This window comes from Anguilla anguilla, chromosome 17 (genome assembly GCF_013347855.1).
Source record: "Anguilla anguilla isolate fAngAng1 chromosome 17, fAngAng1.pri, whole genome shotgun sequence".
In the NCBI taxonomy this organism is placed as follows: Eukaryota; Metazoa; Chordata; class Actinopteri; order Anguilliformes; family Anguillidae; genus Anguilla; species Anguilla anguilla.
Window position 1 is genome coordinate 9840085 of NC_049217.1, and position 18059 is coordinate 9858143.

At 46.1% G+C, this 18059-nt stretch overlaps 1 protein-coding gene across 2 annotated transcripts in view; it reads right to left on the reverse strand.

The window, feature by feature from the left end:
* Positions 1-18059, reverse strand: part of sept12 (septin 12) — a 66683-nt gene that overhangs the window by 17775 nt on the left and 30849 nt on the right. Inside the window, exon 1 of one of the 2 annotated variants that reach the window (XM_035397315.1) lies at positions 4985-5323. The exons of the other annotated variant lie outside the window; for it this stretch is intronic. Within the exon in view, the coding sequence (XP_035253206.1) occupies positions 4985-4994 (10 nt within the window). The 5' untranslated portion in view covers positions 4995-5323. Of the gene's footprint in view, positions 1-4984; positions 5324-18059 lie in introns of those variants that run through there. 2 annotated transcript variants of the gene reach the window in all.

The following is an 18059-nucleotide window of genomic DNA, read 5'->3' on the forward strand; positions in this document are numbered from 1 at the left end:
AATGGACTTCAATCCACCAGTAAGTCAGTTTGTCTAAAGCACAGTCTGAAGGAAAGCCTTCTATTGAAGCGTGAAACGAAGATGAACCGACCAATGACTGCTCAACAATTGGAGTCTGAGACATGCGTACGTGTGACTCACCCCACCCCCACCCCCTTCGATATGCCCTGTCTCCGGGTGGCACCCACCCAGAAACGGTGCCACCATGAGACGGGGCAGGTTGGAGGTGGGGGTGGGGGGGGCAGGGGTTGAGTCACACGTCCATGGTGTGGGCCGCAGCGCACCACAGACGATGACGACGACGACATCATGACACGCGGGACACCACAGATGAGCGCGGCAGCCATTGTGTGGCAGGTTAACAAAGACGGTGCTGAAGCACGTCCAGCCAAGAGGCCTGCTTCTGGAACATAGTGCACATTGTTTTCTGACAAAAGACCCCACAGTGTGATCCCCCACATATCTAGCCAGCCTGTGAGAGCCATCAGGGAATGTGAACTCAAAAGTATACATACATAGATGTTTTTTAAAGCGGAAAATTTAAAATGAGAACACGAAAACACAGCTGTACGTATATATTTAAGTATCTGTTCAAGTAGTGGAAAGTGCAAAACCTTGTTTCTAAGTAATGCATGTTTACAAAAAAATACAGTCATCATTGACCGAGTTAAAAAAAGAAAAACAATGAAAATGGCAACTCTGGTTCTAGTGAATGACATCATGACAGCACATTTAAAAAATCTGCATGGACCCCCTAAGACAGGCCTAATACAATCATAAGGGCATGGGACCTGTGCTACATGAGCCTATCCTGCAGATTATCTGTGAATATATACCTCCCATCTTGGCCATTATTTCCTATGAGGTTGTCACTGTTGGCACTGCCCAGTTGGTTCACTGGCACTAGAGTGGTCCAGAATCTGTTAGCCATCTCGGATCGCCACGGCGACTCGGACCCCATCGACCTTGGAGGTCTCGTTCATCTCCGTTCTTATCAGCTGGACTCAGTCCGGACTGTCTAGCTCCCTCTCCCCCCCGCCCCCCCCCAAAGGGAACAGAGGCTGTTCTCCAGACGCAATCAGCAATTTACCTTCACAATTAGTGTGCTTATCTAATAGCAGCCAGAGATAAAGTGAAGGCGTTCTGGGTAAAGTCATTAAGCCTGTAAAATTGTCCCCATGGGAGTGTTCTGGTCTGTGTTCCATACTCACAAACTAAGTGAAAGGACTCGGCAAGCCACATCTGTGAAGGCCTGCCATATCTAAGTAGACCCTCTCGAGCTTTATGGAGCCATAAAACCTCTCTGGGTACCGCTGAGCTCCACCCCCTTATTTAAAACTTGCATTCTTTTCTAATCTAAATGTTTATTTTCCCTTCTTTCAAGGCGATTACATTTTAGTACTTTAAATTGCAATAGATGGTGAAGGACTCATACTACAATACTCAAAATAAACAAATTGCACAGTCTACGAATTTGCATACATTAAAGGTATCTTATGCCCAGGTGTCTCCTAAGGTGTGCCCAGATGTCAGGATCACCCTTGTCGAACAAGACGACTTCCAAACTCCCATTCAAACCAGTTGCCACTCACCACTGTTGCATGTGACTTTCTCCATGGTTATTACACCCATTCCTAATATACCGTGACGCGACAGAGCAGAAGACTGAGTGAGGCGAAACAATAAATAGAAAACAACTTTCTATTGCATTGTCCTCACTGATTGCATACGAAAATGAACATAGCCTACAGTGTGACATCATTCTGCTCTGTCTCATCACCTCCGAAGTGTTGCTCTTAGTCACCCTGTGGGGCTGCTGACCACAGTCGACACCGGCATGGTCCACAGCCAGTGCCTTAAAGGGATGAGTCGCCCTGGAGCTCTGAGTTCATTTCACAGTGGGTAGGGAATGGCAGGGATTGTGTAGCCCATCAGATGTACGAGGGAGAACCAGGTGGCCAGATGTAGAGATGCAATTTTATGGGAATTGGGACACCATGGTTAATGCCCTCACGGTTAATGGGACCACAGACAGTCAATTACAGAGAGTGTTTGAAAAAGACATTGACCGACCCTTTCAGCCAAGGATCTTCAGTCAGTGATGTGTGATCCGAAAACAAACCGTTTTAATCTGCAATAACACAAACACAGATGGAGTCTTGTGGTCATCAAACCATAAAGCAACGAGACTGAAAAATGCAAGGGAAGGGTCTGGTTGGCTGTACCAAACTCAGCACTGACCACTTAGCTTTGTAAGGACAATAGTTTGGCGACAGTCAAAACCACATAGTGCACAGACCGCATAGAAGCGTGCGCGCTTGTAGCTGATGCATGGCGTGCGGTCCTAAAGCTGAACTATGTGAGAACAGCTATGCATCGTAATTCACCGCATGCGTCTTTGCTTTCCAGAAATCATAACATGCAACCGAAGCCACTGACCTCATGTGCTTTGACCTTTGTCACTCCCAAAAGCTCTTGCTGTTTCGTGCTACGTTGCCAAATTCAGTTGACGAAAGTGGCAGGAGGAGGAATTAGAAGTTTGATAAATTTACTGAAAATGCTGTACTTATAAGGTCAAAGTTCATGGCATGGTGGTGACAAAAAAAAGTGCATTCCAAATCTAACCTGGTTAGCTGGTACTGCACACTTACACACTTGGTATTATACTCACCAGTATGCTTGGCAGTACATCTTCCCAAGTACACAAGTGTGTCGTTTACAAGTATGTGTTTTGGAATGTAGCCTTAGTGTGTATAAAAAAGAATGCGCTTTCCCCACGTGCTGTCAGAAACCTTTCCCAAAACTCTTTAAGCGAATCTCATGCTCTCTTCGTTGAATGGATACTGTGACTGATACGTTTCAAGTTTTTTTTCTTGCCGTGAGTTCTCTTTAAATCCCCCCTCGGCTCTGTGAGCGGGAGCGGCGGGGACTGCGCGCCAGGGCTGGAGGAACGCGCGGAGCGCCACGACAAACGGAGCGGCGGGGAGGAGGCCCGACCGGGGAGCGTACGCGGTTCCTCTCCGTCCGCGGGCGCCGTACGAAAAACAAACGCGAGCGCTGAGCGCATCGGGAGTCTCGAGGAACTGGAAAAAGGGCCAGTGGGGAGTAATGTGTAACGTGTCGCGCCCCCAGTAAAACCCTGCTGATCGATCGAACAGACCCGCCTGCTTTTCGCTCCTGTCTCCGCTGTTTGTTTCAGCAAACTGCAGGCTATTTACTGCGACCACAATCAATACTTTGTTCTTAACCTTAAGTTTTGAGCAAAAAGCCATACTTTATTGTTCTGTCACTTTATCAGGGCAGTTTGCAGGGTCCTGCTGCATTCATCATTTGGGGGTAACGGTGTTCCCCCTGTCACGCTCATGGCTAAAACTGCCAGACGCAGTCAGCACCGCTACGGTCCAGATTTGATACCACAGCGTGGGGCCCACCCGAACAATGGAACAGTGCCTTAACAGGATGAGCCCCCTTATTTAGTTCAGTTTTAATCTGCCTGTCCTGTTGTTTTATTTCCCGTACCGAAGATTAGGTTAGAGGTGTTTTATCAAATACGCACTGCAGCTCATAGATAACACTGCAGTGGCAGTGCACAGTGCTGTAGTGTGCACGTGTTTCCAGGGAATATCGTTGTGTTGTTGCCTTGCTCTAAGGCACTGCCATTGGTGCTTTTCTTGGAATAATTAATGAACCGGTCACCTGGCGGCTTAGTGTTTTGGATTACAGTATTAAATGACAGTGCGCAGATCTTGTTGGAGCACTGCAGTGACTAGAATGTCCTTTGTGTGTTTAATTCTGTGCAGGTTACACCTGATTTACGCAGCTACGTGTTAGCTTTCAGTGACACAGTAGCATGAAATCTGGACCAAACATATACTCTTATGGAAAATATATAAATAAATACTGCGTATGATCAAATCTAAAACCCAAATCCATTTGTATGTCTGTTCACTGATATGCCGTAGAATGAATTGGGTGATACTTCATGTCCATTACTGCATGACACTTTTATAAATGTAATGGTATGCATTCGTCACGTAACGTGTCACAACAGTGAAAGAAAGCATAAATTCAACTCTAGCCCTCTGCCTCTGTGGGTAACCTCTGTTTTGAATGAACACACTTCTGAGTGATGTCATCAAACTCTGATAAATCACGCTGCTGCAGCGGACAATCGCACATCTGGGGGACAGACGCACGCATGCGACGTGTGCACGAAGAGCCTGATGTACCAGGAGCCACCCTGGATGTGCTGCTGGAGGGGGGGCGGGGCAGACCTCCCCAAAAACTGTCAAGGGCCAGGCTTCCGGATTACTGCCCTGAATCATTCTCGCTAGACGTGCCGACGCAGTGCGATAAATCAAAAAAGCACGAGTCAAGACGATCGCACAGCCGATATCAATTTCTGCAGCAGAGCTGAACGCCCAAGCGACCGTGAAAAAGAAGGCGGGGGAAGCAATGTTTGTTTCTCAGGATTTTGTCTGCGAGGGGGAAAAAGCAACTAAAAGTAAAAAGCAAAGTAAAATGAACCAAATTCAGTTTAGACCCTTCAGCTCTATGTGCGGGTCAAAGGAGGGTTGATGAGGTTCAGTAGTAGCAATATTGTATGGTGGTACCCTGCAAAAGTTTGGTAATGAGAGAACAAGAGACAGAGAGGAAAACAAGCCCTGTGGTGTGAGAGAGGCTACACTTCAGAAAACAGCCGCCACCTGTTCCCCCAAGGGTGAGCGTCATGCTCAAAGGGGTGCCAGTAAATCAGTGGTGGTACACCCCAAAATGTGGGGTGGGGGCCGTGGGACAGGTCCGACATGCCCACGCCATCATGGAGGTCTAAACCCAGTTCTAAAGTCATCAAAAAAATAGACATCCCCCCCTTCCTTTTCTACCCCAGCAGCTGCAGACCCTTCCAGGCAGCCTGCATTGTCTCTCTATAGCGCAGCACTGAGGCCACCCGCATTCAAACACACATAAAAAGAACGGTTCCTACCTTCTCTCATTGAGAAGCAGTTGTTTGTGGCCCACTCTGGACGTGCCTTGTAATCTAATCACTTCTCAGAGGCAGGGAGAACTTTCTCTCTGTTTTACTGCACTTACTTTTTCTCTTTCGCTCTCCCTCTCTCTTTATCTTTCCCTCTCCTCACGAAAATCTCCAATCAAGACTTTTCCCTCTCTCTTCCCTCACTCTTCTTTCACTTTCTACAGCTAAAAGCGCACACGGCGGCTTTCTCTCTCCTCTATCTGTCTCTCTCCTCTACATCTCAAGCTGCACACAGTGACTCTCCCGTTTTCTCTTCCCCACTTCTCTCCCTTCACTAAAGCTCCTGCGACTCCCTCTCTCTCCCTCCCTCCCTCCATACACCTAAAGCTGCACTCATCCATTCACATGCAGATGAGCCAGAAGCCTTCGCTAATCCAACAGAATAAACACCCCCCCCCCCCCCACCCCCCCAGCCCTGTTCCTCCCAGTTCTGCAGACTCATTTACACTCCACTGAAGCTGCTCACAAAACTAGCCGAATAAATAATTGACCTATAAAACGAGTGAACAAGCGCTTATTCTTTTGGAGAGAGGCAATCCCCTCTGTCCCTTGTCCTGTAATAAATTAACTGATCACATATACACATTAAGAGCATTGTCACTTTCACTTAATACATCAAAAAAAGAGAGATGGGTTGGTGCTGGTAATAAATGCCATCCATTCTGGGGTTATCTGCCGCCCCTGATACCACCTCTCCAGACATCGGGCCCTTAGAAGCTGCCTGTGGAGAAATCTCCTGCCAGATAGCGCTCGAGTTCACGCTCTGAAAGTTTGCAACGCCGTTCTGTTGAACGTTTTTGCGGGGCTCGGATATCCATGGTAACGGTCTGCTCTCTGTTGGTTTTGCAGCGTGCAGTCTCTCCGTACCCTGGCAGGTCTGTTCAGTTAGGGGCTTGTGGCCCGTTGAGAGAGAGAGAGAGTCGTGGGAAAACTTAACATAAAACAGGTTTGTCAGGTAGCTGGGAGTAATTTTTCACGGTTTATATTTTTAAAAAGTAGGCCAAAATGAGTCATGTTTTCAGAAATTCACATTACTGGCCCATCAGTGATGACTCCCGTACACCACTTGTTGAATAAGTAGCCTATACTTCATTCTTGGTAAATGTATATGCCCTGGGCGTGTCGAAGTGTCCTTGAGCAAGACACCTCACCCCTAACTGCTCTGGCGAATGAGAGGCATCAATTGTAAAGCGCTTTGGATAAAAGCGCTATGTAAATGCAGTCCATTTATATGACGAGGTCAATATGCTTTAACTTTTGCATACTGTTCTACAGTATATGGCTTGAGTCAGAGGTACTTGCCGAGTGAGCATTCTATGAATATTTAATTACTAGATACCTTTGCAAATGAATAAGTATGCTTGTGGGAAAAATAAACATGTTTAACATTGTCCTTGTTCAGTTTTAAACTAAAGGTTTTGGTCAGCGTGATTCTGATATCTGATACGCTGTGCAATATCGCTGTAGAAAAGCAGGTCAGTGCATGCTTCAGAAGTGCCGTTTCACACTCCAGACTCCCAGCTAGTCACGCAGGAACGCACAGCTTTCCCCAGACCCGAGTCACACAGCGGCATCTGAGAAGACGGACTCTCACCATGAAGCCGTCTCCCAAACATAAAGAAACCCCACTGAAAAAACATCACGCAATATCTCCTCTTTACGCCCTGTATCAGCACCATCCTAACCCGTTATATTCACAGAGTGAGCTGAAGGATGGGAACGCGGTCACGGGTAAAAACGGGAACCGGCTGCACTTGTGCAGCTTTGATTGTATATGCAGGCTTGTTACTCGTGAAAAAATAAACCAGAAACGGGTTCAGGACGTTGATGAGGTTTGAGTTAAGAGGTGTGCTCATGGAAAGTCTGCACTCCCCCTGAAATGGTCACCTTTTCTTGCTTTAGAGCCAGAAATTAACAAGTAATAAATGTGAATGTAAATAAGAACTTTCTATTTTATTTACTCATCGTAACCTGTCATTTCCAAGTGAAAATAAATTAGAGAAAATGGATAAAAAATACAAAAATATAATGGTTGGATAAGCATTCATCCCCCTAGTTTAATTCTTCTTGGAAGCTCTTTGATACCTATTACAGCTGTGTGTCTGTTGGAAATTTGGGGTAGGTCTCTACCAACTTTGCACACCTAGATTGGGCAATATTTTCCCGTTCTTCTTTACAAACCTTCCGGCTCAGTCGAATTGCATGGGTAACATCGATAGACAGCAGTCTTCAAGCCGTGCTACTGATTTTCAGTTGGATTTCGGTTGTAGCTCTGACTGAGACACTCAGCTAGGTTCACCTTTTTTGTTCCTCAGCCATGTCAGAATAGCCTTGCCTGTGTACTTCATTCAGGCTGTCAGGCTGACAAGAGAACTCCTGTCCCGAATTCAGCCTCCTCGCAGCAGGCAGTGGGATTTTCTTTTGGATTTTTCTGTGTTTTGTTTGGTGGTCCAGTCACTGCTAATGGGAAACATGCCCATGACATGGTGCTGCCACCACCATGCCTCACAGAAGGGGGGATGGATGGTGCGCATTTAGGAGAAGAAAGTTCCATCTTGGTTTCATCAGACACCACAACCTTTTCCACATGGTTTCAAAATTTCCCCGAGTGAAAATGCGTTCCCTTCCCTGTGCGCTTGCACTTCCTGTTTGTATCTGACGATGTCTGAGCAAGGTGAGCAAGGCAACACGGCTCAGGTTCCCCTTCCCAATACATGTCCAGGTGCTGACTGCGCTGTCTCTCTCTCATTATGAGCTTAGGTGCATTGTAGTCATGGCAAATCATGTAATACTGTTACAAACAAAATCATCATGAATTACCGTACATTACCGTAACTGAAAATAATGATGATATAGTTCTTTGCAAAAAAAAAAAAAAACAATTATTTTAAATGTAACACTATTGTATTAGATTGTCTTGAGCTACTTCTCCATGAGGAACTCGACACCAGTTTTGGAGAAGCAGTGTTTAATTTGGAGCCCTGACTATATCAGTCATTATTCGTATGCCTCTTGGCTGCGTGTTTCTCCAATTGAGGAGAGGCTGTGACCACCACTGAATGAAAGTATTCACTTACATTGAGTGGTTAAGGTCACACAATTCCAGACTATCGACATTCCCATCCCACACTGTCTCTCTCTCTTTCTCTCTCTCGCTCTCCCTCCCTCCCTCCCTCCCTCCACCCCCTCCCCCCACTGGCCTGTTGTCTGGTACCACTTAATCCATCTCTCCTCTGCCACTTGCCTCCACCAGGAAAGCTAGAAAACAGTGCTCCCCTCCTCCCATTCATGTCTAAGACTACCGCTGAGCAGCGTGGGTGGAAACTCTAAAGCTAGCGGCATTTTGTAATTCGATAAATCACAATTAAACCCTCAGAGGGGAAATTCAGAATGCAAACCATATATTGTGTAGCATGGTATAAAGAACCCCAACGGACACAGAAACAAACATACGTCAATGAGCACTCAACAAGACAAGCACATATATGAGAGTGGTTTATGCAAATGACCAAGCAAATGCAACAGTAAAATGATAACCGTAATTGCAACACAGCGAGAGCAACAAATGAAACCATGTACTTCCCACTAAAGCGCTGTACAAACACTACCCCATCAATCCGCATCGTAATGTTAAACATCTCACTGAAATCAAAGCCTTAATCCAACATAACCTCAGCTCATCCACTCTCTAACTGCAACCCTCATACTCACATCCTGACCATAATTCATGTGCCTTAACCCTGCCGCTAAGATACTTCAGTTGAACCCAAACTGCTATTCTCCTACCAGCTAAAGCACTGTCCTCAATCTATCCATGACCCCAATCAACACACTTCCACTAAAATCTGTATCTTCATCCAAACATAACTTCCAGTTGTCCACATCCTGACCATAGACATTCCACTTAAATCCAAACTGCAACTTGACTATACCCTCAGTCCATCAACACTCTAACCTAACCCTGTCCCCCCCACCTTACTAAAATACACTAAAAACGAAATGAAGTATGAGCTTATTTTTCTTGTCAGTGGTCACATTAATGGAGGATTCTGGCTTTTTGTGCAGAAAAAAGAGCCAAAATGCTGGGGGAAATTTCTTAAATATTTTTTGAAAATATTACAATGGGCAGTTACCCATACGTGAACCACAACAAAATAATTACTCCGCTTTCTCTGAGCCAATCATCTTTCGGTGTCTGACATTTGTGTTGTTTTTTGACCATGATGTTTGCACAGCCGTCGGTTGCATTGCAGGATTCAAAGAGAAAGTTTTCTCAATTTGAAAGAAACATTGAAAACGAAATGTTGCGCTCTAGCTAGGCTTTAATTTACATGAGTAAATTAAAACAGAAATAGCTCCTAGGGTTTAAAAAAAAACATTGTGGCAAAATTTTACTTTCGATCAGAATGCCAAACCGTTATTTGTAGTTTATTTCATCCTGCCAATCCCACTATTTCATCCCTGTGTCATAATAAATTTATGAACGACATACATTTGTGTTATCATTTTGAGTCAGCATAGCACTAGCTCAATTGTTATTATTGTCCACGAAAGCAAATAAAGTGGATTTTCCCTTTATCTGTTTCCCTCAATAGGATATTTCATGATTTTTCATTTTCTTAAAGCCTTTATATTGTATGTGTAATACAATTTATGGATTATTTTACTTTATATATAACTAAACTTCCATCAGGATTATGGGTTGTCATAATTATGAATTGTTTAAATAGGAGAAACTGAGAATTCCTTTGTGAGGAGTGGCATTTAAAGTAGGATGTGGTTGATATTGTGTTCATTTAATCTCTTTGGCCAAACGCAGAATGTCGTTTTCTTGGTCTGAAATTAAACAGCTCACATTATGTTGTCAGCTTTCCTGGAGCGGCACGGCCGTTTTGAAATGTCTATGATACACGAAACCTTTTGAAATGTGGTTCCAATCACCTACCGAAGACTTGCCAAGAACACAAAAAAAATATCTCCGGGATCTGGAGCTTTTGAGCGGCGCGGTCACTCTTCCCGGTAAGGCACTGTTGCGGTGCGGGCAGGGGCCACACGGAGCGGTATCAGATCCGGAGCGCGGCAGCGCCGAAAGTGACCGGCGGCAGCGTCGATCGAGGGGGGGAAGAGCGGGGGCTCTGTTCACCGACCGGCGCCTCATTGCACACCAGTGACCCCTGCTGGCCAGTCAGGCACTGTAAAGCCGTCTCCCTGCGAGCCTGACATGTGAACTGCGGTGTGATGAGAAGCGGTGATTGGCATCGTGCGCCTCGTAGGAGAGCACATGCTCATCTGTGCAGTCCTGAAGTGATGGTGTTACATGTACAGTAGTTGCAGTGATAAGAGGTGACACACTGTATGTACAGTATATTCCATTGGGTGTTTCCAAGCGTATGGAAAAAGGGGATAAAAGCACAAAATTGTTTTTAAAGTAATGTCACTACATCATTTGAATCTCAGGGAGCCTCAAGTTATCCTTATCTGTTTAGCTATGCAGTGGACAAGTACAGTTATAGTGTGTACAGTTACTTTTCATGCCATATTCATCTTTCATAAAAATTATTTAAGTAAATGATTTGTGCTCATTACATAAGAATCTGTAAGGTCCAAAAGATTTATTACAACGAATGCCAGTGTTTCAGCGCTGAATGCACCTTTCATTGTGTCTTGAGAAGTGGCCTTTAAAGTCAAAATATATTGTCAGAATGTTGTCACAAACTACATGAGTTGGTTACTACAGCAAATGGACAATCTTAAACGATAGTAGGATCTGAAGTAGGTTTCATTTTAGAGTGATTCCATAGGTGCTTCACCAGAGGTATACGTACATACGTGTGTGTGTGTGTGTGTGTGTGTGTGTACATGTGTACGTGCGTGTATGCGTGTTGCCACGAGGGAGAGTCACTGAATCCCTTCATTACTGTTTGCCTTATAATCGAAACCACATGACACGGGTCTATTGCTGCGGGTTCAACCCGGAATGGACGCTGGGAAAATGCTCCAGAAGAAACAGGAAGTATCGGGTTGCCTCAGAGTTCAGTGGCTCACATGGCAAAACTCACCGCCCCCCCGGCTTCCCTGACGCACGAGGGGTTAATTTAATCACGGCCCGTAGAAACGCCGCCAGTAGGGGGGAGGACGTGTGAGGCAGAGGAAGGAGTGCATGCTGGGAGATTGGCCCCCTGGCTCTTGATCAGCATCTGCTTACGCTGCACCTCAGCCTCCAGTGCAAGTGGGAAACAGCGTGGGGTGGGGGGTGGGGGGGTTTGGGGGGCGCCCACTCGTATACAGCCATGCTCACGCTACGTCACCAGCCACTTCTTTCCACACTGCAGCCCACAGCCTGATTAGGTTTGTAACTCAGAGGTTATAGAGGTCCTCTGGTTCCTCATCGCATTAAATTCAAAGAGACGTACTCAAGTCTACAGAGTGTGTGTGTGTGTGTGTTTGTTTTTTTGTTTGTGTTTGTGTGTGTGTGTGTGAGTGAGTGTGTGAGAGAGAGAGAGAGAGAGAGAGAGCATGTTATTTGTATGTTGTGTGTGTGCTGTTTGTATGTGCCGTGCATGTGTTTGTATGTTGTGTGCATGTGTTGTTTGCCGTGTGTGTTGTATCTATGTTGTGTGAGTGTGTTCTTTGTCTGTTGTGTGCATGTGTTCTTTGTATGTTGGATGTGAGCTTGTTTGTATGTTGTCTGTATGTGTGTTGTTTGTATGTTGTGTGTATGCCGTGCGTGCGTTCATGTGTGCATGCGCATGCACGTGTTTGTTGTTTCCCAAAGGAGGAAATGGGTTAGTCCTCAGGCCAGCCACAGAATAGAAATGAGCCTCTGCACTCACAAACTCAGAAGGGTCTCCCCCTTCTCTCTCCCCCTGCACTTCTCCCACATAGTGCTGGCGATTGTTCTGCACACCAACATGCACTCACTGAGAGGCTCCCCGGATTCTTGCAAAGCTGACCCCATGGAAAGTTAATGGTTGCACATTCTGGGTGCTTATAAATTAGCCACGGAAAGAATTTTAGTGGTACTTTCTTGGTATGTCCCTCCAAACCTAATTCCCTGGGTTAAATTTTAAAATGCATAACCTGAGTATTTCTTTTGCAAGTTAAAAATAAATATCTTCCAAAATAATTTCAGGCTTCAGTTTTGGGGGGAAAACTGCTAAAAAAATAGCTGGAAGATAATATATTAAGGATAATATTGCAATCAGAAAATGTGTATGTACTTTAAAATACAGTCAGGAAAAGGCACTGGTCAGGTTTTTTTTGAGGTAGCAAGTGGCAGTCACCCTGAGGGAAGGCTTCCTAACTCACAAATCAGACACTTCATCACTCTGTGATGGGACTCGAGATAAGAACTGTGGCGTTGGCCTGACTAGCCGCTCAGGCCGCTTGGTCTGGGAGGAGGAGCCATTTTTCGGGAAGCCCCGCCTGGTTGCTGGAGAGGAAACGGACTCCTTTCGTCCGACTCCCTTCCCTGCCGTTCCCCAGGCTCTCCCGACCTCTGACCCCTGGCTCCGCTCGCTTTCTGCCGCCTCGGCTGGGAGGGGCGCGCTCGCTTCTGACCCGCCCCCCCCCCCCCCCGTCCAGAGGTCATGCCTCATCTTTGGGTGACAGGAAATGGCTTTTTGATGGCGCCACCCCAGCAACGTCCAGCGGGGATTTTTTTTAAAACCGCAGAAAGCAGAGAGGAGTACTCAAAACAAATCATTAGTAATGTGGGAAATTATAATGATAAATGTATTAAGCAACAGTGTATTTTTTTGCATTAAATATTTAGTGAAATATCTAAAAGCGGCAATAAAGGGGCCAGTAATATATTTCCTGTCATGTATTGTTTTATTTATTGCAGAACATTTATGTAAAAAAACTACAGGCCCCTCTGAGACCAGATTTCTAAATTGCGGTTTGTTCAGCCATGCTCTTTCTTTGGTGCGTCCTATCCTACCCCCCCACCCCCCCCCCCACCCCGGAGACCCCAGCTTAGGCCCTGTAAATTCAGCACAGTGTGAAATCTGTCGCGTCTCTCACGCAAGGAGAATCAGATTGCCTCTCTGTGAATGATTCATTACATCAGTGGGTCAAACGCAGAGCGTCCCAAAGTATGTAGGCTATACGTTCGGAATCGCTCACTCGCTGGCAGAAACTCAAATATTTTCCTCCAGTATACAGATAAGTCAGAATACACTGCACACTTAAGGGAGATGTTTTAGTTGTTGACAGTGTCTTGTATGAAAGATTTGTATGCGTAATGTGCATACCAAAACATTCACAGTGACTTCCAACTGTAGCAGCTTACATAATGTTACATTGTTTTCATGGGAAGTGGCAGTAACTGATGTATCACATGATATTTGTGGTATATTTTGACATTTAAAACCTAATACATAGAAGCTTTGTGGTTTTACTTAAACACATATTACTTTATTAATGAGAGTATCATTACTCTTTATTAAAGAGTAACGGGTAAGAAAAAAAACCTGCAATAATAATTTTGTGAAGCTTGAGAAAGATTCCAGCCTAACGTGACCCGAGCGCTGATTACAGAAACAGATCCGCTCTGGGACAGAAGCTAGCCGTCTGACAGATACGACACGTAGGCCTGTAGCCTCATACATCTCCCTCCAAGGCTCTGTGAAACTCGTACCGTTAAAAAAGCACCGCGGAGGCCCCGACTCCCACCCGTAGGCCTGGTCCGCCCAGGCAGAATGGGACCTGGACGGCAGCTCTTAGGTAATGGGAGCAACAGACCCTGTTGCCTTGTGTTATTTTTACAGCCCGAACCAGACCTGGGTCCGATACGCATTTCAAATACTTTTAACTCTTAAGATGTCAGTAAAATGGGATAACATCCCTGGAGACCACCAATGATCTGCACTCATTTTAGGCAACAAGCCAAAATGTATAATCTAAAGAAATAAAAAAATTTTTATAGTAGTTTTGAATAGCTGTCAGTGGAGCCTGTCAGCGGAGCTGCGAAGCTAGACCTCCGGCCAGCCGTTTCCTGCACAATCCCGCGGACCGCGGTTTACAGCGCGCGCTCTGCAGGAAGCGCATCACGCACGCCGAGATGTTCTCTCTGTCCTCCACACCTACAGTCTATGATCCGCACTCTCAGGTGCCCGCCCGGGAAACGTCCCAACATTAACGCCGCTGCGCAAAGCACTGTGGACTGCTTAAACCGCCACCCGTTATGTACCGCCGCAACAGCCAGTAATGCTGCTAACGATTATCTAAAGCACCCCTGCTGTTTAATAAAGATAAAGATTATGGCTTTGTTCCCTGCCTTGCTTGGGCACAAGAACATAACAGGCGCGTACTTATTGGGTGTAAGCACCGGAATAGTGTAGTCAGAATCACATATTTTTCTGTAATTCAGATTAACGTGCCACTTGGATTGTTGTTAAACCAGAAAATGTGGTTTACAGTGAAAAGTTTAGTTGTAGGGTTGTGCCAAGTGTGCCAAGTTTCCCTGCGTTTTTTCTTTCCACACAGAACTGTATTTACACACCTTTGAACAGCTTTTAAAACTGACAGTTTGGTATTTCTCCATGTTATTGCTAGCCAATTGACTGTCCATTTCTCAAGAAATGCACACCACACTGTCTTGTTCTGCTGCCCCCTGTTGGTGACACATAGACTATGTTAATGGGATCAAACTGCTTGCTTGATTATTTAATCTCCATTTTAATGGTTTTAACTGATTTTTATGCCACTGTATATTGTGCATTTTGTGTGGCATCATATATCAATCAGCTTGCTTGATACCTGGTTATTAACAATAAATTAAAATTGGAGTATTTTGACTGCACTGTCAAAGTTAGCAGCATTTCACTGTATCTGAACAGGAGGTGAATGGTGATATTTCATCACAAAACAGGCATGCTTGGCCAATTCACTGGTTCAGTCAGGGGTTATGTCAGCCTGACCAATCAGAGCTACTGCAGACAATTGGAGCAAAGCTGTCACTAACCAATACTGTCACTAAGGACACTGTGCACAGTGCGCACTCAGAGTTGCAATTGCATCCCTGCTTCTCTAAATGGTTAGAGGAATTAGTGGAGTTTATGGAGTGCAGAGACATCCCTCTCTCTGTTCCTGACACGGGCGTGTGACTCTGTGTGGCTCTGTTGTTCGGCAGGAAGTGTGTCTGGCATACGACCCCAACTTCCTGTTCATCCCAGCAAACGAGAAGGTCGCGAGGGTTCAGAATACATCATGTTTCCCTGTGTGTGCGCCTCCACGGGTGTGCCTGGGTCTGTGTGCGCGCGCGCGCGCGTGTGTGTGTGTGTGTGTGCGCGTGGCTGCGCGCGTGTGCATGCATGTGCGTACATGAAGTCACTTTTTCCCGTCTTTGTGTTCTCCCAGGTCAGGCAGCACTGGTGCAAACAGGCCGCTCTGTCCCCTGTATCGCTCTCACGTCCAGCATTGCGTTCCTGCAGCAGGCACATGCTGCTGGCAGAGCAGAGACAGACTGCCGTGCCCACAGGGCAGAGATGGGCACAGTCCCGCGCAGCCCGGGCACAGAGTACCGATGGGCGCAGCTCCTCACTTCCCAGTGCCCGTCTCGGGTGTCTCGGGTGTGGTTTTTTTTTAGCGCCTACGTCAGCCGTGACGTTTAGCTGACCGCACGCGGTTCAGATGAGAGCCGATGTTAGTCTACGCTCTCCTGGTTTGGAGGAGGGAACTTCAGGAATGGGACAGGGCCGTGAAAAGAACTACACATCCCAAACTGGGAGAAAACAGAAAAATTGAGGACTTTGAAAAATGGTTTGAGGCGAAAAAGTGTTTTTTCCTCCACATATGCCTATGGCACGGTCACTGCTTCAGTGCCACTGCCATGGGAAGACAGTGAGGACATTACGGAGCCTGACGCCATTTTACAGAATTAGTCACCAGTATCTATTATTACAACTCTTATGTCAATGGTGCTGTGACACAAAGGGCCTTGTGAGAGCTTCACTGTCGAGTCTCGGTGACGTAGTTTCACAAACGTGAAAACTGCCGCTCGTCAGGGCATCTGACAGCACGTTTTGATCGCGTGTCTGCAGCGCCAGAGAGCTTCTCAGCACTCTCACTGTTCACAACCAGGTGCTCCCCCCCCCCCCCCTTCCCCCACAGCCCCCCATTCTGGAGTCCTTTTCAGCTTGGAAGTGTAAGATGTGCAATTACAAATGTGGGGGGGGAGGGGGTGTAGAAAAGACAACAAACGGCGCACTGGAAACGACTGCTAAACGGTGCGTTATGTCACCTTTGATTACATCTGTTTCCAACTCCCAACATGTTCCCCCACACCCCCCCCCCCACCCAACCCCCGTCCTTCCAGCCTGGCTTAAAAACAACACTATCTGTGTTCCATTTCCAGTGTGCGCGGTGGTCAAGGCCTGGCGGAGCTGGAGCGCGCTCTGGAATAACAATAACAGGATCCCAGGTCCAGATGCAGCCCCCCGGCGGGCTCCCTCCAGCCACGGGGCCCCGCTCCGCCGTCCCCGTCCCTGGCCCCCCGCCAAATCACGCTCTCCTTTCTGTTTCCCGCCAAGCGGCGTGCAGATAAAGACCCGCCCATCCCCGTCCTATCAGAGACTCCCGTTAGAGGGGGGCGGGGGGGGATCCGTAGGCCCCGCCCCCGATCCCATATCCAAACTTACATCTGTTTTTTTTATTTTGGATGTGCCTTGTCTTCTTTGAGTTTGATGGTGATTGTAAGGTGTTTTTAGATAAGGAGTTTTTGCATTTACGAAGCAGCCATATTAGTTTTCTTTCAGTGAAGCGATCAATAAGCATATTTAGCCCTATTGACCCTGAACCTGTCACCCGTCTCCAAACTGTTTCTGTAAACTTACCGCACTTTTCTTTTTCATGAGTCTAATCTAATTTGAGCTTGACAGGGTTTTTTTTTTTAAAATAAAGAAGCTTGGAAGTTTGCTTTTTTAAAAACGTATTTAGAGGTTTGGGTGGACACGCAATCAGGTCAGATCGACCAGGTTGTGTGTGTGTGTGTGTGTGTGTGTGTGTTTATGTGCATGTGTGCGTGCGTGTATGGCTAAGAGGTGAGTCTGTGCAGTTTCAACCAAATTAAAGCCATAAGAACACAAAGACAAGGACAGACCCTCCAATCCCTCTAGGCTTGCCATTTACCAAAAATGACATTCTATTTGGTAGTAAACATGGCTTTCAGTTAACTTCTTCCTTTTTAGCAGAGCCTTGCACAAAAATATGCTTTCAATCAAAATACACAAGAGAACTGCACAGATTCAAAATCACTTGGGCACGGGCAAAGTAGACGTTGTAAATGCCACTTGAGTCCTAGCCTGCAACACACTGCCCTGTCGCGGTACCCGTTTTAAAAAGCAGCGTTTCCAGGGCATTATCAGATAGGAACAAAACTGCCTTAACCGGGAGATTAATGATTTAACTGCGTTAGCCAGGTGAGCCGTGACCGCGTGGCTCAGGGCCGCGGAGTTTGGCATTCCTGCGCCTGATCGGCGTGTCGGTGCGCCGCGACGCCGCTCGCCCGGGAGCTCGTCATCCTTTCTGCCTGCGAAGTGCCAGCTAGCCGGAGACATCTGCAGATCGTAATTATAACGACATTCATCGAAGGCTCAGACTCTTTCCACGTGCCTTTCTGCTAAGATTAGGCTAAAGACATAAAAAGCGAGTTCAGAACTTTTATCAGTTTAGCTACCGAATTCCCTTTATCTACATTCTTCTTTTTTTTAACACAAATGACTTGAATCCATTCCAAATACACAAATCTGTACAAGAAATACATGCAAACTATTAAAATTATTTTAATAAATGCACACAATCTATTTATGCATGAAACTAATCACAGTTAATTATCCTACTAAGCATCATTGTTTGTCCTCACTAACACTTGGTTTTTTTGAACAGGCTCAGTGTTTATATCTGTGTTTATGTACTAGCTTGTGAGATTATTATGACTTTCAAAAAGGAAAAAATATACAGTTTAACTCACTGGAAAATCCCTCATGTTTAAGGGAGGGGGGGGAGTGTGGGGGGATGCCAC